Source organism: Lolium perenne, chromosome 5 (genome assembly GCF_019359855.2).
Source record: "Lolium perenne isolate Kyuss_39 chromosome 5, Kyuss_2.0, whole genome shotgun sequence".
NCBI classification, from domain to species: Eukaryota; Viridiplantae; Streptophyta; class Magnoliopsida; order Poales; family Poaceae; genus Lolium; species Lolium perenne.
Genome location: NC_067248.2, coordinates 174578845 through 174601691, shown reverse-complemented (window position 1 = coordinate 174601691; position 22847 = coordinate 174578845). Strand labels below are relative to the sequence as shown.

The 22847-nt window shown below is 47.6% G+C and overlaps 2 protein-coding genes and 1 non-coding gene across 3 annotated transcripts; 2 read left to right on the top strand and 1 right to left on the bottom strand.

Annotated features, from left to right (window-relative positions):
- The first annotated feature begins 1041 nt into the window (after positions 1–1041).
- Positions 1042–2387, top strand: LOC139831660 (uncharacterized). Its single transcript, XM_071820975.1, has 6 exons — positions 1042–1156; positions 1242–1479; positions 1577–1649; positions 1750–2004; positions 2090–2334; positions 2373–2387. The coding sequence occupies exons 3-6, from the start codon at positions 1580–1582 to the stop codon at positions 2385–2387; spliced, it is 585 nt and encodes a 194-aa protein (XP_071677076.1). The 5' UTR covers positions 1042–1156; positions 1242–1479; positions 1577–1579.
- A 13866-nt stretch (positions 2388–16253) lies between these two features.
- Positions 16254–16327, top strand: TRNAV-CAC (transfer RNA valine (anticodon CAC)). The gene has a single exon. It is a non-coding gene; the product is annotated as a tRNA-Val (tRNA).
- A 1165-nt stretch (positions 16328–17492) lies between these two features.
- On the bottom strand, positions 17493–18931 carry LOC127300670 (probable protein phosphatase 2C 68). Its single transcript, XM_051330822.2, has one exon. The coding sequence runs from the start codon at positions 18835–18837 to the stop codon at positions 17764–17766; it is 1074 nt and encodes a 357-aa protein (XP_051186782.1). The 5' UTR covers positions 18838–18931; the 3' UTR covers positions 17493–17763.
- Positions 18932–22847: the final 3916 nt, after the last annotated feature.

Sequence of the window (22847 nt, the reverse complement as noted above, 5' to 3'; positions counted from 1 at the left end):
TAGTTTTGTTGATCACTTAATCCGCGGCCTTTCGACCCCAATCCACGATTTCCTCCGCGGCCTTCTTTTCGTTTATGGGATTCAACTGCATCAGTTGACCCCTAATTCCATCCTTCACATTTCTATTTTCATCACGCTTTGCGAATGTTTCCTCGGAATCCCTCCCAATTGGGTTCTGTGGAAACGCATTTTCTGCCTCCGCCGCAATGGCTCCCACAACGTCACTTATAACATAGGTGGCGTTGTTATCTGTGTTCGTACTGATGTCGATTATTTCGACGTCAAATTTCCTGATTCTGTCCAAGGATGGCGCAAAAAGTGGCTCTACATTCACGAAGAAAGCGCCAACTCCGTTGAACACAACATAGTTCCTTTCGACGGAAGTGCCAGAATCCAACGCCGCCGCTCCTGGGATGCCGAAGTTTCTGAAGAAGAGAAAAAGGCGACAGAGGCACTCATGTCTCGTATCCATCAGCTGCAAAACACTCGAGGCAAAGAACTGTCTGGTGTTCAAATCACTGCCTACTTCCTTAGGATTAGGGTGCAGCCTCTTCAGGCTCGCAAAAATCCCCTCTGGACGTATTCTGGTGAAAACGACGCCAATAGAATCTCCGACGATCTTTCTGCAAAGGACTTGGAGAAGTTGATCCGAAGAGTTTCCCGCTTGGCAAAAAAGGATCCTATTCCTTCCGCTTGTCGCGTGGAACCATACAGCTCCGCCAATCCTCTCCCCGAGGTATTTTGCCTTCTCGAGTTTCTATCTTGTTCCGAATTTGCCCTGCATCTCATTGTATTTGTGTTACTCTAATTTTTCTTTTGTCGCTGTTTTCTTGCAGAACCATCCTACTATGACTTCCCTTCCTCCTCTTCCTGAGGATGGAGAAGTCGAAGAACGGGGCATCGTTGCCGAAGATACCCCAGGTTCTTCTATTCCTGAAAGTGAAGTCGCGGGTTCCCACAAATCTGCGGCTTCCCATGAAAAGGAAGTTGAATCTGAGGCCAGTGAATCGACGCAATCCCTTCCTCCTGCGCTTTCCCCAAAGAACAAAAGGAAAAGGCATGATGCCGAGGATTCTGGCACTTCTAAGGCTGAAGAAGCTGGTCCTTCTAATCCGAGGGCAGCTTACGATCCTTATGTTGAATCCCTCATCAGCTCGTAAGTCACCTATCTCGCTATATTTTTGTACTCGAAATATTTATCTTGTCGTGCTTTTTATACTGCTGATTTTTTGATCAATCAGTGATGAGGAGGAAGAAGTACCAGTTACTGACGTGGCTCCTCGAACAAGCACATCACGTACTGTACTTGCCTCAGACACGCTAGTTGAAGGAGAAGAAACGTCGCCTCCTCAACAAGACGTCGTCACCACTACTCCGCCATCAAGCCCCCGTGTCCCTTCACCAAAAAGGGCAAGGGTTGAAAAGATTGTTGATTCTGCCCCTCAGTTGGGCAGTTCGTCGACTCTGCTTTTAGATGATGTAAGTCTGTCGACATCTATATTTTCCTTATTTTATTTTTCCACACCTTTTCTCTTTTTCATGCCGATGTTTCTCTTACTGTGTTCACGCTGAACAGCCTATGATCAAGGATCTTCTCCGCATCGGGTCCCAATTTATTGGGTACCGTGAATATGCCGCCAGAGCCGAAGGTAACGACTTTTATACTTGCTATTTTGCACTGACTTTCTATTCCTGTTGCTCGTCGCTATTTTTTGATCTTTCTTTTCTTTCTTTTTCATATCTCGACAGAAAAACTTTCAGAGGCCAACGAACGTATCGACGCATTTGCTCAAAAACTCGAGCAAAGTGAGGCGGCTCGCAAGAAAGCTGAACTTGCTGCTAGCAAAGCCAAGGCCGAGGTTGATGAAGCCAAGGTGAAAGCTGCTAGTGTCGAGGAACTGCAGAGAAGGCTCAAAGATGCCGAATCTGCCTTAGATGAGCAGAAAACTGCACAAACTGTGCGTGAACAAGAGATCATCAAGCGTCTGAAGTCGCAAAGTCGACGTACGCTGAGTAATATCATCAACCCCTTCTATTGTACTTCCTGTTTCTTGGTTTTTGACTAATGGTTCTTTGTTTTGTGTGGCAGCCCAAACAAACCAAGATTTTGATCTGGAGAATCCCGTCAATGACCCTCTCCTTGATGCACTTTCTCTTCTGGAGTTCCATGGGCGCGAAATTCGTGAAGGCGTGGCCAATGCCAGTGCGAGTTTGTCGGCGTTATTCCCCTACTTCTTCCCGAAGAAAGAGGAACCTTCGACTTTCCTTGCCCTTGCCAAGCTTTTCAATTCGTCGGAAGACCTGGGATTGAAGATGCGTCGAGAGAATATGAAGGTTCTTTGTCGAAATCTTGTTGCCCTGGTTGCTGACAGCCAACAAACGCTTGATTGGATGAAGGTTGGCGACACCAGCCAGGTAGAGCATTCGAGATGGAGGTCGCTGATCAAGGCAGCCAAGCCCAACACGAAGAAGATCTTGGCGTATCTGGGGATCAAGCCAGCTTCGACTCCTAGCTCCTCGAGGCCGGAGGTCTAGTTGCATGCCTCCTTGTTTCTTTTTCTGTTTCTTTTGCTTTTGTTGCCAAAGTAGTTGTTTTGGCGACATTCATTTCCTTAGCTCCACTGTAGTGCCCTTGTAATTATTCCAAGAAATTAATGAAAAACTCTATCTGTCATTTGATGTTGTCTTGTCTAAATTTCAGTTGATATTTGATAACTATACTCCAACTTCCGCTCCTTCCAATGTATCGCCTTCTTCTCGTGCGAGGAGAGCTTTTGTCGATATCGCACTGCCGACGATACCTTGTCGCAAGAACTGGATGAACTTCGGCAAGAACTTCGGTATGCGAAGAAGCAAACACTTGTGATGATGGAGCAATCTCGTAAGTCATCTGAAGCCGAAAAAATTGCTCTTCAACAATCTCACGAAGCCGTGGCTGCTAAGGAAATTGCCGCTTCCGAGGCTGAAAAGGCAACTACCCGAGAAAATTTCATGCTCGAATTAATGAATGAAGCCAGTGCAGATATGTCGGGTATGCCTGTTTCATCCGCTGATATTCTTTATCTTCATGCTATTGTTTCTTAGAGGTTTCCACTTCTTTGTTTTGATAGGTGCCTTTACTGATGCTGCTGCCGAGGAGGAGAGGGTAAATGCTAGGACAACCCTCCTTGTTAATCTTTCCCTGGACCATGGTTCTTTGTTTTGGGCTACCCCAGAGAGGACCCGCCAAATTGTCAGATTTCAAGATCGCGCCTCTCAAACTCGCGATTTTCTTGACTTCTGCACCAAGACTTTGTCCATGGTTTACAACTCCATGTTTCCTCGGAACGTCCAGCCAAAAACTCTTCCTGACTTGATGGAAAGGTTCAGGGATGCTCGCAGTATCCATGATTTTGTCAGAGCTCAACTGGTAGCTGGCGCGGTTGCTCTTATCATGCTCCGAATCTGCCACTCGAGCTTGACCTTACCCAGGTTGTCGAAAAGGTTCACCAAAAAGTAAAACGTCGGAGAGTTGGTGTTGACAGGATTAACACGAAGGTTACGCCTATAGCCGAAGAAATGATTGAGGACCTACTTCGGATGGATGCCGACTTTTTTGCCGATGGCCATTATGCCGATTTTCTTGGTGCTGCTCCTGAGGAAAACAGGGTTACTCTTGATGACATATTGAATCAAGACTAGTTATTTTCTTCTTGTAGATATTTTTTCTTTGCAATCCATGACTATATTGTAAAGCAATCATTATATTTCTCTGTTTGTTTAGCCCCCGAGTGTTTCGGTGACTCTTTACTATATTTGTATACTTGCGAGGTTTTGAACCAAGGCATTTATATATTTAAGGCGAATATGAGCCCCAAGCTTTTTATTGAGTACTATTTTGTATTTTTGTTGACTCACGAGGTATTTGAATACCAAGGCAAGTTTTTCCTTTTGTCGATGAACTATATTGAAATTCGTCGGAGCGAAGACTTTGGTCATGTCGATAAAGAAGAAAAGTTATATTGTCACTATCTTTATTATATTGCAGCACCGCGAGCCCGCCTCATTAAAAACCTTCTCCGGCCCCACTCGGTGCCCCGAAAAAGGAAAAGAGTGCGTCTGAAAACTCGCGGGCGTTTCAGTACATTGAAGCTTTACAAAGACTATATTTTGACTCTAGGCGTAGAAACGCCTAAGTTGCGCCACGTTCCAGGGGTTTGGCTCCTCCACCCCTGTCTTCTTGTCCTTTATTCTGTATGCTCCTCCTCCAATTACTTCCGTGACAATGTAAGGGCCAAGCCATGGTGACTCGAGTTTTTCATGACTTTTTTGCGTGAGCCGAAGAACTAGGTCTCCCACCTGAAAAGATCTTGGCCGCAAACGTCGACTGTGGTAATTCTTCAAGTCCTGTTGATATTTGGTTACCCGAGATAATACTTCATCTCGAGCTTCATCAAGTGCGTCGACGTCGTCTTCTAGCACTCTTCTCGACGTTTCTTCATCATATTCAGCGACACGTGGAGAGTTGTGCTCTATCTCGATTGGTAGTACTGCCTCTGCTCCATGAACCAGGAAAACGGAGTTTCTGCGTTGCTGTTTTTGGTGTTGTTCGGATGCTCCACAACACGCTTGGTAGTTCTTCTGGCCAGGTATGTCGAGCTTTTTCCAGTGGTCCTAACAAGCGCTTCTTGATACCATTGCAGATGATGCCATTGGCTTTCTCGACTTGCCCATTGGTTTGAGGATGTGCAATTGACGCAAAGTTCAGCTTGATACCCACCTCTTCGCAATAATCTTTGAATTCATGGGATGTGAAGTTATCGCCGTTGTACGTGACGATGCCGTGGGGCACTCCAAATCTGAAGACGAGGCCTTTTACGAATTTTATCGCGGATGCTCCATCCGGTGAATTTATCGGCCGCTTCTATCCACTTTGTAAACTTATCGACACTACTAGCATGTACTCCTTTCCTCCTGGCCAGGATTTGTGTAACTTACCCACCATATCAAGTCCCCATTGAGCAAAGGGCCAAGACAATGGTATTGGTGCTAGCTCTGCTGCTGGAGAGTGAGGTTTTGCGGCGAACCTTTGACATGCGTCGCAAGTTCTTACTATGTCCTTGGCGTCCTCGATTGCTGTCAACCAGTAGAATCCTGCCCGAAAAACCTTGGCTGCGATAGCTCGACTACTTGCGTGGTGGCCACATATTCCTTCGTGTACATCCTTCAGATTATTCTTCCTTCTTCGGGTGTAACGCACCTTTGCAAAACGCCTGAAATACTTCGCTTATACAATTCCCCCTTGACCACCGTAAAAGCTTTGGAGCGTCGAATTACTCGCCTTGCTTCAACTGGATCATCGGGTATTTCTTTCCTCATGATGTATGATATGTACGGCTGCATCCACGGTATCTGTATCACCATGACCAAGTCCTGATCTTCTTCTTCGTCCTCTTGTTTTTCCTTGGCAGCCCCCGAGGGTTTCTTCTCCTTCTTTTTTGACTTTGTTGGCTTAGTGGATCTCTCTCGTTATCTCTTCCCGTAATACACCGGCGGGATTGGAAGGCACCGTGACCCGATGTTTGCAAGAACGTCGGCTTCGTCGTTGCTCAACCTGCTAATATGATTTACTTCGCATCCATCGAATAACTTCTCAAGCTCGTTGTACACCTCCTTGTATGCCATCATGCTATCATTGATTGCATCACATTGGTTCATAACTTGCTGAGCCACCAACTCGTGAGTCGCCAAAGATTTTTAATCGAGTTGCTCCGCAGGCTTTTGCCATCTTCATCCCGTGTATGAGAGCCTCATATTCTGCTTCATTGTTAGATGCGTTAAGGAACGTCATCCGGAGGATGTACTTTAATTTGTCGCCTTCAGGTGATGTGAGTACTACTCCTGCGCCAGCTCCTTCTAGTCTCTTGGACCCATCAAAGTTCATGGTCCAAGTTCTCGATAAATCTGGAGGTCCCGTATTTTGCAACTCCATCCATTCTGCGATGAAGTCCGGCAAAGATTTGCGACTTTATTGCTTTTCTTTTTCATACGTGATGTCCCGAGGGAAAGTTCTATTCCCCAAAGGGAGACACGACCCGTAGCTTCGGGTTATTCAAGATATTTGATAAGGGAGCTTCATTGACCACTATGATCGGGTGTGCCGAAAAATAGTGGCGCAATTTTCGTGTTGTCGTGAACACTCCATATGCTAGTTTTTGGTACCGAGGGTACCTTTGTTTTGAAGGTGACAAGACTTCGCTCACGAAGTATACCGGCCGCCGCACTCCATGGATTTTCCCTTCTTCTTCTCTTTCGACAACTAATACCGTGCTAACCACTTGGGGCGTGGCTGCGATATATAACAGGAGAGGTTCCTTTTCCTTTGGAGCCACCAGATTGGTGGTGTCGAGATTTTTCGCTTCAGATCCTCGAAAGCTCTGTCGGCCTCTTCGTTCCACCGGAATTTATCTCCTTGTTTTATCAGCGCATAAAATGGTAACGCTTTTTCTCCTAACCTCGGCGACGAACCTGCTCAAAGCTGCGACTCGCCCGATTAGCTGCTGTATTTCTTTCAACTTTGTTGGCTTTCTCATTGTTACTATGGCTTGTATTTTGTCGGGATTTGCTTCAATCCCTCTTGCCGAAACTAGAAACCCCGTAAGTTCTCCCGGGACGCCAAAAGAACACTTCGTCGGGTTCAGTTTGAGGCAGAATTTGTCGAGGTTGTCAAAAGTTTCTTTGAGATCCTCGATCAACGTTGTCCCCTTTTTTGATGTTATGACGACATCATCGATGTATACTTGCACGTTTTTCCCGATCCGTGTTGCTAAACACTTCGCATCATCCTCTCGATATGTTGCTCCCGCATTTTTAGACCAAAGGGCATTGTCTTGTAGCAAAACACGCCGTAAGGTGTAATAAACGCTGTCTTGGCTTCATCATCTTCTTTTAATCTGATCTGGTTATAACCAGAGTATGCATCCAAGAAGGAAAGACGTTCGCAACCTGCCGTGGAGTCGATAATTTGATCGATCCTTGGGAGGGGAAAGTGATCCTTAGGACAATGTTTATTGAGACACGTAAAGTCGACGCACATGCGAAGGACTGTCGTGTTTTTCTTCGGCACCATCACTGGGTTAGCTACCCATGTGGCTTCAGAGATATTTCTCTGATAAAACCAGCTTCTTCGAGTCGATTTATTTCTCGAAAGCATGGCTTTGCGGTTTGGTTCAAAAACGCCGCAAAGGTTGTCTCGATTGGTTTCACTGTTGGATCCAAATTTAGGTGGTGCTCGGCAAGTTCCCTGGGTACTCTGGCATGTCGGTGGACACCATGCAAAGATTTTCCAGCTTCTCACGGAGGAACTTGACGAGCGCGCTTTCCTATGCGATATCCATATCGTTTGCGATAGATGTCGTCTTTTTGGATCTGTCGGGTGAATCTGCACCTCCTTAGAATTTTTCTCTGTGTTGAAAGTTGATTCTTTATTTGCCCTTCCAACGTCTGGCAATACGTCGTAATCAGTCATGCTTTTTGACGCCAAGTACTCGGCTTGCATCCCGAAAGTTTACGCCAACTCGTGAAAATCCTTGTCGCACTTATCGGCTAAGGCAAAGCTTCCCTTGACTGTGATTGGTCCTCTTGGTCCGGGCAACCTCCACAACAGGTATGTATAGTGTGGTACTGCCATAAATCTAGCATATGCTGGTCGTCCCAACAGCGTGGTATTGTGATGGAAAATCCACGACTTCAAATTCGAGCTTCTCGATTCTATAATTTTCTCGGGTCCCAAATTGAACATCGAGATTGATTTTTCCCAATGGATAACTTGGTTTCTCTGGTGTGATGCCGTGGAACCTTGTGTCTGTTGGTTTCAAGTTTGCTAAGGATATGTTCATCTTCCTCAATGTATCTGCATACATGAGGTTCAAGCTGCTGCCGCCGTCTATGAACACTCGAGAGACATCAAATCCTGCGATAATGCTTCTTTGGCGAGAATAAGTGCTGGCCACCCCTGGTCGAGGAACTTGCTGCGGATGATCTGCTATTGTGAAGCCGATATCTTGTCCCGACCAATTAAGGTACTCAATTGTTGGTGGAGGCATTTTCTCTGCCATAAACACCTGTCGTGAGATTACTTTTTGAGCTCTATTGGACGGCCTTCCCTTCTGAATCATCAACACTGCTCCGTTGGAGTTAGGATCAACATAGGGTGGTGGTGCAGGTGCTGCCGCTATTCTTAGCTGGTGTCGATTGTCCTCTGTAATCGCGGGAGGTGGCGGTAGATGAATCTCGCTCCTAGGCTCCCGAGGGTTTCTCTCGTGCTGCTCGAGCGTGAGCATTTTCTCGCGTATCCGAACATTGCCTGAAAATTTCGACAGTCTTTCTGCAGTGCCCCGACCGTCTTTTCCCGTTGTCGTCGAGGAAGAAGTGCATCCGGCACGGTCCGTTCAGCATTTCCTCGGGGGACACGAAAGGTCTTGGAAACCTCGGCCCACTATTTTGCCTGTTGCGTGAATCATCCCTATTATCACCTCGCTCGTTCACCGCTTCTCCGGTAATCATCTCTCGTTGCCTCCTGTATTTGTCCGAAAACCTGCCGAAATTTGTCCCTGGGCGTCGTAGTTCTGGTACGTCCGAGGAAATCTTCGCCTCGGTTGATAGTTTCGACCACGGTCCTCCTCTGGCGACCTGTGTCGTTTGTTGTGGACAGCGTCTTCTCCATCTGCCCATTTATTTGCTATCTCCATCAACGCGGATACTGTCCTTGGATTGGTCCTTCCCAAATCCTCGACAAAGTCTCCACGCCTGACTCCTGCGACAAACGCATCTATTGCTCTCTCGTCAGATATGTTTTCTGCCGAGTTTTTGATGATATTCCACCTCTGGATGTACTTTCTCATTGGCTCATCCGGCTTTTGTCGACACGCTCTCAACTCCTCTAACGATGCGGGTTTTTGCACGTGGATCTGAAGTTCTTGACGAACACGTCCTCGAAACTTTCCCACTGTCGATGGATCCTGGAGCGAGTTTCTTTATCCATGATCGTGCGGCACCACTCGTGTGCACTGGATGCTTTGCATGGCTGTTGCCCTAGTTCCTCTGTCGCCTTCACCGTCTCCAGATAGTCGACTAGCCAATCCTCCGGATCTTGAAGGCCGTCGAATTTCTTGAAATTATCGGGTAACTTGAATCCCGAGGGGACTCGCGTTTCGGACTCTCCTCGTGAAGCATGGTAAGCCGCACATATCTTCGTCGTTAAGTTCTGGGGATTGCCGATGATCCCTTCTGCTTTGCCGCGCTCTGTCGACTCTTGCTTGTGCTGCCGTGTCTCTTGCTCCACTTGGCCCTTCAAAGCCGCCGCTGTTGTCTGCGGGTCGCGGACTATTTTGCCTTGCCACTCCTTCGGGAGGCGTTGATATAAACGCTGTCCCCATAGCTCCAACTCCTGCTACCGCCATATTGTACAGTGTTTCCCTTGGGTCACCCGGAGGTGGTTTAGATGCAAGGATAAAAGCATGTGTCGCCATATACCCAGCCTCTGGTGTCTTAGGGATGATGTTTCCTCTTGTATCTATCGACATAAAGGACATGTCGAGGTTTTGAACCAAGTGTTCTCTTTCTCGCCTCGGGTATGTGTTGCAGCCTTGATCTTGCTCTGTTCCGCGCCTCCCGATGGCTATCACCCGTAGTTCTAGATTGTCGACTTAGATCTGCCCTTCTCCGCCGGATGCGTAAGCTGCCTCCTTTCTCCTGTTCAACTCAGCCGTCTGTTTTTCCAATTCCCTGGCAGCTCGTGCGAGCCTATATTGATATGCTTGCAATTCTTCCGGTGTGGCTGTGGTAGCCATTGGTTCGTGCCGTTCATAGCTCTCGCAGCTCGTCCCACGCTGCTTGTGAAAGTTGAACTCTATCTCGCGGCTCGGCCCGACGTATTTGTTGCCCAAGCCTTGTCGCAGATTGGAGGGATCGACGTATGGATTTCCCAAACCGTCGAAAGCCTCGTATGTCTCCTCTTGACCTTCAATGGCGTAAATCTGATGATACCTTGTACTCAGATCTATGTTGGGTTTGGTGACATCATCGTTGAGATTGATGAAGACCTTGCCCACTGTGAGAGATTTGTCGATGAAGTCATGATCGTCGACATCGCTTGAGCCATCGCTTATATACGAGTCCGCAGATGACTCAAACGATATGTCGTTGAAGATCTTGGCGAGTTTCTCTCTTGCTCTGATACTGACGTAGCGTGTCGCCGAGGTTTCTTCTTCTCCTGACTCGTTTGACGATGCATAACTTGAAAAATCGGAATCGGCCACTGATGATCCCGACGAAATCGGAATTTCGACACGATACGATCCTTCCTTCTCGACGCGAAAGTGGAACCTTCCGAACGTCATCTCCATGGGCTCCGCCAGATACGCATATGCATCCAAACGGGAGGGTGGGTGAGGAACAAAATCGACAAGACCAGTAGCGATCTGTTTACCTCGATCCATTGTGTTGCTTGCGGTTGACGATGTCGAAGATCTTGAGCGTGCCATCGAGATCAGCTCCTTACGCCTCTAATTCCCACAGACGGCGCCAATTGACAAGGGATTAACTTGTCAATGCCTATGGATTGTAGGCTAGGGTTTAGTTAGAAGTAGAGGGTAAGTAGATCTCGAAGGTTTCAGCCGAAAAGTACTCGACGATTGTGAAAACTAGGATTTGCAGACAATGATTCGGTTTTTTCTTTTGTCCCTCGACTCCCCCTTATATATGAGGTGAAGCCGAGGGATTCGTGCTATACAAGTTTACAGAGTCCGGGACGTTTTCTAACTCGTCCCGCCAGATTACAAACAACACTTCCTATTACAACTCTATCTTTCCTTAGTAAATCTTGGGCTCCCGAATCTTCTTATTCTTCGGGTATTGGGCCTCCAGTAAACCCCGGGTACCATCTTCGGCAGGCCCATTTGGGATGCCTATGTCACTCATATATTCATCATTTAATTTAATCATACCCCTCTTCTTTAATATTGGCGTTGGAGTTGGTTCAGGCGTAGTCCAATCATCATGATTCCGGCCTATTTTAGCCAATAACTCTTCAGCGTCGTCTGGAGTTCTTTTCCTGAAAACACAACCAGCACAACTATCCAGGTATGCCCTAGACTCAATGGTTAGTCCACTATAAAATATATCAAGTAAATCATGCTTTTCCAAATCATGATCAGGCCGAGCTCTAATAAGAGAGCAAAATCTCGCCCAAGCCTCAGGCAATTTCTCTCCATCTTCCTGGTCAAAATTATAAATTCTCTGCAAAGCAATATGTTGAGCACTAGCAGGAAAGTATTTACGGAAGAAAACATCAAGCAATTCTTTTGGACTTTTAATAGAATCAGGTGGCAAACTATTATACCAAGTTTTAGCGTCATCCTTTAATGAGAATGGAAAGATTTTAGCAACAAAGTAAGTACGCATCTTGACATCATCAAAAAATAAGCTACTTAGAGTAGATAACTCAATCATGTGTTCAACAGCAATTTCTTTTTCAGTACCACAAAAGGGTGTTTTCTCAACAATAGCTATATGAGATAGATCAAGAGAAAAATCATAATCTTTATCCTTAATGTTTATAGGAGAGGTGGCAAACTTAGGATCAGGAGACAGTTTATATCTAACAGCATGTTCTGCAAGCAACTTTTTAATTTTCCTTGCATCAGTAGTAGCATTGCATTTTTCAATAAAATCATCATTAAGCTCCACATAATCTTCATCAGGATCATCACTAAAATAATCAAGTTCAGGTGAATTAACAGGTGTAGTAGCATTTTCATTAGGAGTTTCAGTATTTTCAATTTGTCTAGACCTAGCAATTGTAGCATCTAGAAAAGATCCCAATGAACCACTGTCATCAAGCACAGCAGAAATATTATCAATATTATGAGAGTTTTCAGATTCAGCAGAAGTACCCGCATGTGAAGCATGTGGCGGTGAAACAAGTTTATCAATCACAGATGGTGAATCAAGAGCAGCAGAGGTACTCAGAGTTGTACCTTTTCTTGTAGTGGATGGTAATATGGCGACCTTAGTATCGCGAGGTTTACCCATGATGGAGAATTTGCAGCGAACAATATCAATCCAAGTGAACTTCCAAATAAAGCTATGCTCCCGGCAAGAACGGCGCCTTAAAAATAGTCTTGATGACCCACAAGTATAGGGGATCGCAACAGTCTTCGCGGGTAGTATAACCCAATTTATTGATTCGACACAAGGGGAGACAAAGAACACTTGGAAGCCTTAACAACAGAGTTGTCAATTCAGCTGCACCTGGAAACAGACTTGCTCGCAAGAGTTTATCAGTAGTAACAGTTTTATAGCAGTAGCAGTAGTGAAATAACAGCAGCAGAGTAACAAAGACAGCAGTAGTGATTTTAGTAAACAGCAGGATTAAAATACTGTAGGCACGGGGACGGATGAACGGGCGTTGCATGGATGAGAGAAACTCATGTAACAATCATAGCAGGGCATTTGCAGATAATAATAAAACGGTGTCCAAGTACAAAGCAATCAATAGGCATGTGTTCCATATATAGTCGTACGTGCTCGCAATGAGAAACTTGCACAACATCTTTTGTCCTACCAGCTGGTGGCAGCCAGGCCTCAAGGGAAACTACTGGATATTAAGGTACTCCTTTTAATAGAGTACCGGAGCAAAGCATTAACACTCCGTGAACACATGTGATCCTCACATCGCTACCATTCCCTCCGGTTGTCCCGATTTCTGTCACTTCGGGGCCATCGGTTCCGGACAGCGACATGTGTATACAACTTGCAGGTAAGATCAATAAATAATGAATATCATGATGAAATAATAACATGTTCAGATCTGAGATCATGGCACTCGGGCCCTAGTGACAAGCATTAAGCATAACAAGTTGCAACAATATCATCAAAGTACCAATTACGGATACTAGGCACTATGCCCTAACAATCTTATGCTACTACATGACCAATCTCATCCAATCCCTACCATCCCCTTCGGCCTACAGCGGGGGAATTACTCACACATGGATGGGGGAAACATGGCTGGTTGATGTAGAGGCGTTGGCGGTGATGGTGGCGATGATCTCCTCCAATTCCCCGTCCCGGCGGAGTGCCAGAACGGAGACTTCTGGCTCCCGCGACGGAGTTTCGCGATGTGGCGGCGTTCTGGAGGGTTTCTGGCGACTTCGACTTCTCCCCGTGCGTTTTTAGGTCGAGGCCGATAAATAGTCCGAAGGAGGGCGTCGGAGGCCGGCCGAGGGGGCCACACCATAGGGCCGCGCGGCCCCCCCTAGGCCGCGCCGCCTTATGGTGTGGGGCCCTCGGGCCTCCACCTTACTTGACCTTCTGGCTCCGTCAGTATTCTGGGAAAATAGGGTCTTCTGCATAAATTCCGAGGATTTTCCCGAAAGTTGGATTTCTGCACAAAAACGAGACACCAGAACAGTTCTGCTGAAAACAGCGTTAGTCCGTGTTAGTTGCATCCAAAATACACAAATTAGAGGCAAAACAATAGCAAAAGTGTTCGGGAAAGTAGATACGTTTTGGACGTATCACGAACACAAACGGTCACTTTATGTCTATTTGCATCGAGCCGCTGGAGAAGCATTAAGAGGTAGAGAAAGGAATAAAGACATCATATTTAATGCCAACATGGATCAAGGTAAGAAAATAGGATTTTTGAGGTAATCACTTGTTTGTTGAATCTTCGTGTTGCCAAGATTCTTTAAGAAAAAAATTTGGCTAAAAAAGAAGTCCCAAGGTTGTTTAATGTGTCAATGAATAAAAAATTACTGTCGGGGATGTGGTTGAAAATCGGGGTGAATCTACTCAGGTTTAGGAGAGACATGGTTGGAACTTTAAGAGTGTGGTGGCTGAAATTGAAAAGCCCGATAGACTAGTTTATGAATTAACTAGCTTTGTAAAAGTCCATGTTAAATCTTTTGTCCTAGCAATGCAGTGTAGCAGGACTAATCCATTTTTTAAAGAGAGAAAGCGGGACAAAAGATTTGTCACCATTTATTAAACAAGGAGAAGTATCTTGACAAGACAAAAGCAAAGATAAAAGGTTTACAATGCCAACTACTCCCCCAAAGTTACAACACTCAAGTGCTTGGCGCCCGCGGCCACCCAAAGACTTGCATCATCCTTGATTGCCTTAAGAAGTATCGTTGTTGGGGCGGATTTATTTCGGAAGACCCTCACGTTCCTTTCATTCCAAATAGTCCAAGAAGTGAGCATAGTGATGGAGGCCATGGCCTTGCGGTTTGGAGAGTTATGGGTCGACATGCTTGCCCACCAAGCTTGAATGGAAAGATCTGACATCCACGAGTTGATGTCGATAGACTCAATCCCAATCCAACCTTTGATCATACCCCAAAGCCTTTTTGTGTGGCGACAATGTGAGAACATGTGTGGTGCCATTTCTTGAGATTTGTCTGCCCCCTTCTCTCAAGCCTATCCGCCGTGCAAAGCCTATTTTGAATAGCCAACTAAGCGAATAATTTAATCTTTGGCGGGGCCCAAATTTTCCAAACCATCTTGTTCATTGGGTGTTGGTGGCACCAAAGAATTGGGCCTTATATGCAGAGCTTGGTGGCACCGAAGAATTGTTCCTTATAAGTTCATGTGGGAAATAAAAATCCAACTCAGAGTCCAAACCTTTATCTGATTGGTGCTCAAGAAAAGAATTTTAACTAGAGATGTTTTACTTCATAGAGTGGGGAAATGTGTATCAAAATGTTTGTTCTATGGGAACAATGAAATGATATCACAGCTTATGCCCTCTTGACAGATATATCTGTAATGTTGTTAGTTGCACGTTTGGTATTAACTAGCAATTTGAATCTACTGAACAAAGCATATCTATCTAGCTCAGAGGGTTTAGAAGAAAATGAGAGGTGCTGAAATTTGTGGCATTTTAAATAAATCAGTTAATTATGAATCTTCCGTGCACGTGTGCACTCACTAGTGGAAAGCTAGGAACCTAGCTTGTTTCCAAAATAAATGGCCTGATGAGCCTTGCTATGCGATCTTCAGAATTTACTATTTGTTTCAGTGGTGGGAGTTTTCTGCAAGTGACACGGGATGCAAAGGACCAGCTCATTCTCTACGCTAAGCTCTTGGGAAAAAATAACAATGGGTGTTCAACGCCAAGAGAAACTAGGCGCCGTGGATTCCTAGGCTGGGACAATTTAAGAAAAGGGAAAAAAGAGAAGGGAAAAAGGAAAATAGGAAAAAGAAGAAGTTGAAGGCATTTGGAGAAAGACCTCTCTTCTTCGCTGGGTCTAGGAAGAAAAAGTGAAGAAAGAAAAAGAAGAAAGTGTGCAGGCAAAAGGAGAAGGCCGAAGCTTAGTTAGTTAGTTTCCTTAGTTTCATTTTTTTCCACTTCTGTTTCTTCCTTTTGTTTCTCCTTTTTTCTCTCGGTGTGAACGGGATTTTGGTTGCTATTGCCTGCTTGGCATGCAGTACTATTTTTTCATGCCTGTGGTGGCTGCGTGTCTTGGTTCAACTTTTTTTTTGCGGGGTTGGTTGAACTTTGTAGCATGTGATTTTATTAATAAAATCGGGGATGTCTCGCAAAAGAGCCGAGTTCAAGCAAGTTAGACTAGTCTTAGCTCAGCTCATACTTTAATTCGAGTAAACTTACACCAAGTCGAGTTAAAGGTTGAGCTGTAAAAATATAGTTCATGCTCAGCTCATAACCATTTCGAGCAAATTATGAGCGAAGATAAATACAAAAAAATCAATATGTTTTGCATGTAAAAGGAAGAAAAATCCCATCTATGGCATAGCAATGGAATAAATTAAAACCTTCAGTATTTTTCATAATTAAATCACGTGCATAATATAGAAGGAATAAACCTCATAAAAACATATAAATTAAAACAATATCGTATTTTCTTTTAAGATATAGCATAATAATGTTTTTCAAGCTATCGAGCTAAATCCACTGTCTCAAAAAAAAAAAACTACTGACCACTCGAGCAATTAGGGCACCCATACTCATACTCAGCTTATTTTTTGTTCAAGTCAATCTTAAGTAGACCTTCTCATCCCTGAGTACCCTTTGTTCTATTAAAAAAAGGAACCTGGACCTCAGCTTCTCATCGTGGACAGCTCATGTCGAACAATGGATATGTGGAAATGCGCAAGGCTGGATTCGGGACGACACGTAAGGGTTAACTCACTTAAATGTTCTAGGTTAAATTGTATAATTATCTTTTCTTTGCGTATTCTAACAAAACGTCTGGTTGGTGTAGTTGGTTATCACGTTAGTCTCACACACTAAAGGTCCCCAGTTCGAACCTGGGATCAGACATCATCTTTTTGTTTTGTTTTTTCGTATAGTACAAACGCACATTTTTGTTTTGTTTTCCTTTCTCTTCACGTCTGTCTCAAGATGTCCAGAATTCACATTTTCTGGATCGCTCGTGTCTTGCCATATCGAGGAGCTACAAACTTTTCATGCAGAGCTGACGCGGAAAGTGTTTTGCCGCGAAATCTCATAGAGCCAAAAGGGGACAACAAAAACCAGGTCGAAAGTTGGAATTTTCCTATACTGGCCACGACCAGATCTCGGTGATCTGTTGGCCGATCACACCCGCCACCAGCCCACCAGCAGCAACACCGCTCAATCCTCCTTCCTTCTGGAGAGCCGATGCGTGTCGAACCTGCCGCTGTGTCTGTCTACCGCTCGCAGCGCCACCAAACGTTATGCCTCTGGGACGAACACCTGGACGAGGAAGAAGGTGGAACATATCCCACCAAACGTTGAACGGTGGTGGGGGCTGGCAGCGGGTTCCTTCCATCTTGCTCCGCTGTCACCATTAGCGATGATAAAGCAGAAAAGAGACGAAAATCGCGGCACCGGATGTTTGGAGTGGGCGATTTTTCTATGCCAGCTCCGATCGATCACCTCAATCAGTGAGCGACAAACTCTTTCTTCTTTTGAAAGAGAATTTGTCGAGGTGTCCATTGCCGGGAGGGACGAGAACCCCCCAGCTGGACACAATGGCTGGACCGCAGCGCAGGGTGTCCTGGGTTGTGTGTTTTGACGCAGCTGGGCAGGCAGGTGTCGAGCTTCCAGATGAAGCGAAGAAGAAATATCCCATGCTCGTTTCCTTCTCCTTTCTTCTTCACGCAAGGGTAGGGAGGGAGGAATCGAAGCAGCCGTCCCGGATCTGTCCTCTTGATCTTCGCCTCCTTTTCTTCTGGTCAAAAATATCTTTGATTCCGCTTCATTTTATATTGAAGCCCGTATTCGAATGTTCGGTGCTCCGGTTACACCAAGAACTCCTAGTTTCCCTAGCTACTATAGTCCTAGACATGGAATCCTGCTAACCAGATCTGCTGGAGATCTCAAATTGTTCGAACCTATCATCCCTTCATTCCCAAGTGAGAAAATATCTGATGCAAATCGATGCTAGTACAGAGTGTAGATCTGAACTGAAGCATCGGCAGACTGGCTCTAGTACTTGTCTGAATTTTGATGAACTTGCGATTTCGATTTCAATGATCCAACTATGGTTACACCAAGATTTTGTAGTTCTTTCCAGAAGGCAAAGCATAATAGTCTCCTATATAATCTATGTACTCCACTGAAGTTGATTCAGGGAGAATTTGTTGCGGGGAAACAAGAAAAGAATGTAAAGAGGAAACAAATTAATCAGTAGAATCGCTAGAGCTAATTTTGATTCATCCTACTGTTACTAGTACTGTTCTGCTATGGAGATCACATGAGCTTAGTGACCCTCGCTACGAGTGATTCCTGCGCCTGAGATCGACGACGACAACGGAGATGTTGTCGGAGCTGTTCTTGGTGAGGGCCAGCTTGGTGAGCATGGCTGCCGCCTCTGCGCACCAGCGGTCCCTGCCCCTGCGCAGGCACGCCGCGGCCACCTCGCACGCGGTCTCGTTGCTGACCACGTCCCACAGCCCGTCGCTTGCCAGTATGAGGCACTCGTCGCCGTCTGATCTCTCGGTGACCGTCACCTCGGGGATCGCGTTCACGAAGGGCTTGAGGTAGCCGTCCCCGATGGCGCGCGACATGGCGAGCACGCCGAGCACCCGCGCGCCCTCCCAGAAGATGACGCGCCCGCCGGCCGCCTCGATGCGGGCCAGCTCGTCGGGCCGGTCGGGCTTGTGGTCGGAGGAGAGCGGCACGGGCTTGCCGCCGTCGCGGCAGAGCACGGCGCGCGAGTCGCCGCAGTTGGCGAGGATGATGTGGTGGTCTTCGACGACGGCCACCACGGCCGTGGAGCCCACGTGGTCGCACTTGTTGGCCTCGCAGCGGCAGCTGGGGCTGGCGGTGGCGGCGCGCGCGGCCGCGGTGGTTACCTCCGCGTCCATCCGCGCGAAGCTCCGCTCCATGGCGGCCGCCCAGGGGGAGGGGTCGGCGGAGGTGGTGGTGGGCAGGTCCGCGGCCACCAGCTCGTGCATCCGGTCCCGGCACGCGTCGGCCACGTGCGAGCAGCCGTGCCCGTCGAACACCCCGTAGAAGTCGCGCGGCTGGGCGGACTCTTTGTCCTCCGCGGCCGGTGCCGCGGCGAAGGCCTCGCGCACGGAGACCGCGTCCTCCATCTCCCGCCTCCGCCCGACGACCGACGCGAACCCGTGGCGCTTGGCGGCCACCACCTCGCCCCCGGCCGCGCGCCGCTTCCGCGTGGCCTCCTCCCCGCCTTCCGGAGCCTTGGACGCGATCTTCCACCTCGCGGCCGAGTCTCCGGCTCGGCGGCGCCTCCCGGCCCGCGCCCTGGCCCTGGCCTCCGCCTCCGCCCCGACCACGACCGCGGACGTGGCCGAGTCGCAGCACACCTGCGCCATCGACATCAACACCAAGAAACCTCCTCCTTCTGAAACTGCCGCCGCTGCTGCTTGTTGGATGTGAGCTACTACGAGAGAAGATGAATCGGAATGGAGGAAAGTGGGGCGCGCTGCCTCATTTTAAAGTCCTCCCCCTCCCGAGTCTCCTCCATGAAGGGCAGGTGTCGTGGCGCCATGGCCCATGGCGCGCGTCGCCATCTCTCAGGCGCACGCGACACATGCCGCCCGATGCTGCATCCTGGCCGTCCACGAGTCGCGCGCGGCACGCGGCGCGCACCACGACACGTGCACCCACTCGCCCGCGCCCGCCCAAAGGGACACGTGACGAGCGGCCGCTGTAGCACCTCACTAATCCTTGTTACCAGTAAACTAATCCGACAATCAAAGTCTAATCGCGCCGAACGAGCCGGATTTGTTTGAATAATGGCGGGGCACCGATGCGCGACAGCGACCGGGCCCTCGCGCCGCGACGTGTCCCGTTTAGGCGGATGGAAGGAATTCGCGGAAAATTCTCTGGTGCTGCTGCCGGTCCAACTCGGGGGGTCCGTCCGTCGGGTGTGACTCGACGCCGTCGGATTCCGAAGGTGAACCTGTGCTGCGTGCCGCGATCCCATTGGCTGTCGGCCGTGTGCCGCGGCCTGGCCCCCCAGGGCGGAGAGCGGGCGACGACTCGTACGCAGTTTGACCTCGCGTCGCCATTTTGTTTTGTTTTTGTATCCAAGTAAACCTGGGTAGCGTGACACGTCGCGCTCGGTTTCCGTGGGTTGCTCGCCGGCGAGGGGCCACCTACTGCTACGTGCCGCGCGAGGGGCTCGTGTGGGGCCGCCTCGGGCGTGGGACGAGATTTTTTTGCCCGACCCTTTCACCCGGCCGGTAGCCGTTGACACGTCATGGGAGGCAGGAGGGGCACGTATGCGCCGGGAGGTGACGCCGCCCGGAACAGCGGCCGTCGTGGTCAGGCCAGGGCCCCGCGCGCCCGCCTCCCGGGCCGCTCCGGTATTGACCTCAAACCGGAGACAATACCGGGGTTTTGCGTCGGCTTCGGTGAGATTCAGGTTTTCGGTGCCGTCGGTGTTCTGGTTGCGTGGGCGCGGCCGCCGGGTAGAGCAGGCGAGCTGCGTCTTCAAGCATGGCTACGGCCGGAACGTGGTGCCACCTATACTTACCTAACACCTGCGGCAGTTAAACACAATTAAATCATAGAAAATTACCACATCTCAAGCTAAGGTAACTAGTTAGTTATTACCTTTTTTATTTAGCTGCCTAATATTTACAAAATAAAACTAGCACTTCTGGAGAAACTAGCAACACATAGCGCAAACCGGGCGACCGATCCAATTTTAACAGCAATGCCCCCACTATCAGATGCCACGCAGCCTAACGGCCGTTGCCCCTCCGTTACAATCCAGATGGTTAAGACATAGCCGGTCCGAACCACCCGCACCGCTCACATTTCACCACCTCCCCCAAAAATTCCCGCTCGTTTCCGGAGATGGAAGAGCCATCGGATCCCGGCGGAGGCGGAGGCCACGGCGTTGGGAGTGGTGTTGCTGATTATGCTAGTGGAGGAGGTGGCACCTACGGCGATATCGGCATCGATGATCTAGATGAGTTGTGGCTATCGCGGCATTCGACGGTGACAGCGGCGATGTTTGCACGAAAATTTGTTCCCCGTGGTGTAATATGGAATCTAGGGTTAGGGATTAGGGGATTTTTTCCCCATTGCTTTCTATCTTTGATCCTACATTTTGGGACATCGGAATTCATCTGGATGGCATGGACCAATGATGAGAGGACGCTTGCTTGTGATGATATCACGATGATGAATATGGTTAGCGCTGATTGAGGCGTAGGGCTACGGTTTAATTGACTAGAAAGGTTGAGGGCATGTGCATGGAATTCATGGAGAACAATGCAAAAATAATAAAATACGAAAAAATGATCAGGTATTTTCCTTCGATTTTTAGGTCTCCAGAAGGTCTCTGATAATAAAATACGAAAATGAGGTTTCCTGCCTCCCATAAATTAAATACCAATGAAAAGGACTTTGTACAAAAAGTTCCGGAAATTAACTAGAAATGCATAAATAATAATGTATGATGGCAAACATCAATGAAAATTAAACATATATGTAGCAATATTGATGATGTAAAATGCACATATCAGCGACCGCGCGAGGTTGCTTGGGCCAATACGGGAGAGGCAGGGGCACCGCGGAGGAAGAAGAAAGAGGGGGAAGAAAATGACATGTGTGGGATCCACGTCCAGCTTATCAAAGTGCATGTGCCCCATTGTCAGTGAGAGTAGCCTCTAATCTTGGTCAGGATTTATGCTTTTCCGGTGTCCCAAATAGTTCCAGGATTTCATTCAGACCTAACTTTTAGGCCCAAACCTGTCCCATCACTTCAAAAGCCCGTTGGGCCTCCAATCAGGCCTCTTCCCTAATTGCACATTTTAAGCTCAGGTTCGTCCTAGCCATCGAGCCAAGATCTCTGGCCCAGTCCCGTCCTAGCCATCTAGGCAAGATCTCCGGCCTAGACCCGATCAATAGGCATGCTCGGGCTGGCTTAGGAATGCAAAATTCGGGCCGAGCCAGGTCGGGCCGGGATTCCCATGGCCATGTATAGTTCAGGGTACAATCCACAGAGATTTCGAGTTGAAAGTTAGATTTGCCGAACATCTACAAATTCAGTGTTTAAAATAGACTTTTTTCCTCAAGTACATGCCCGTGAAAGAAAAGTTTGAAAAAGAAGATTTTAAAATAGAAAGGATATATATATCTAGTATTTCCCTTGTAGAACCCGTTGTATTTTCATTTGTACGATGAGATTTTTCGGAAACCGTTTGATTTGGTTATCTACTTTCTTGACAGTAGCCAACCTACGGGGTATTGCCGTATATGCCATGGCATACCCGGAGGCCAGCTCACTTGCTTGTGCTAGCTCATGCACTCTAGCTCTAATCTGCTAGCTTATGCAGTATTTGGCTCACAATAGGCATAGACCGAGCTAGCTCATGGAGTATTTTTCAGCATCTAGTACTGGTAGCTCTAATACGAATGAAACATCACTCAGAGACGAGTTGTGCTTCTGTATGTAGACTAATGAGTAACCTAATAAAGATTAATTCTAACAGGCCGTGCACGTCTCTTTTTTCCGATTAAATCTGGAATCTCAACTCCTTTTTTCTGCCTGCTCAACCGATTGGATCCTCGCTCACTCAGAATTTTGATCCATCGCCAACGGCCTTTTCCTCTATCAGCCATGGAAAGGCTCTCGACTTTTGAGATGGTGATGGCTAGAGTTGGAGATAGAGGCGCTAGGGTTTATGTGTGAGGGATGATGCGAGAGCGCCCCTTTTTATAGGACGGAGGGAGGGGTGGAGCTCATTAACGCCGGCACAGAGAGATAAGCGCGACAAGACACATCACTGCGCCTCTGCGGAAACTGCGCCATTACTGCACGCAAATAACTTCCGTCGCGAGGTAGGCGACGGTCAGGTTAAACTTGAATGTGTCAATGACACGTCGGGCCTGCCACTCCCCACCTCGCGTTTTGTTGTATCCGGCGTGCCCGGAGCGTCCCCCGTGGACCGGGGACGGGCTCGGGGGGTTGGACACCGTATTAGACCGGGCTGGACGGAAGGAGGCTTTGGAGCGCACGGCTGGAAACGGAAAAGAATGTTCAGCGCGCCCCAAAAACCTTTGGCAGAGGCTTTGAAGGACGCGGCTGGAGATGTTCTTACACTAGTTTTCGACTTAATCTTTCAATTACATGTTATTTATTGTGTATACCGATTTGCAATGCAAATTTTGAAGTTATTTGCTGAATTGGTATGAACCAAAATTTCTTGTGGTACCTTATCATCAAAATCCTAGGTCCGCCAATGAGTCCAACACCCTGGATTTTATTTATTTTATTTGATTTGACACATGCAAGTAACATGGCAACGAACAGCTTTTCGAAAATAGCAAGCTGCACACATGCATTGCATGGACAAATTTTAATACCACTACA

Excerpts from the sequence above, each read along its gene's own strand:
- LOC139831660 (XM_071820975.1), top strand. The coding sequence starts at position 1,580 with ATGATCAAGGATCTTCTCCGCATCGGGTCCCAATTTATTGGGTACCGT. Across the intron at positions 1,650-1,749 it reads ATATGCCGCCAGAGCCGAAG|AAAAACTTTCAGAGGCCAAC; the intron begins GTAACGACTTTT and ends ATATCTCGACAG. Across the intron at positions 2,005-2,089 it reads TCTGAAGTCGCAAAGTCGAC|CCCAAACAAACCAAGATTTT; the intron begins GTACGCTGAGTA and ends TTTGTGTGGCAG.
- LOC127300670 (XM_051330822.2), bottom strand. The coding sequence starts at position 18,837 with ATGTCGATGGCGCAGGTGTGCTGCGACTCGGCCACGTCCGCGGTCGTG.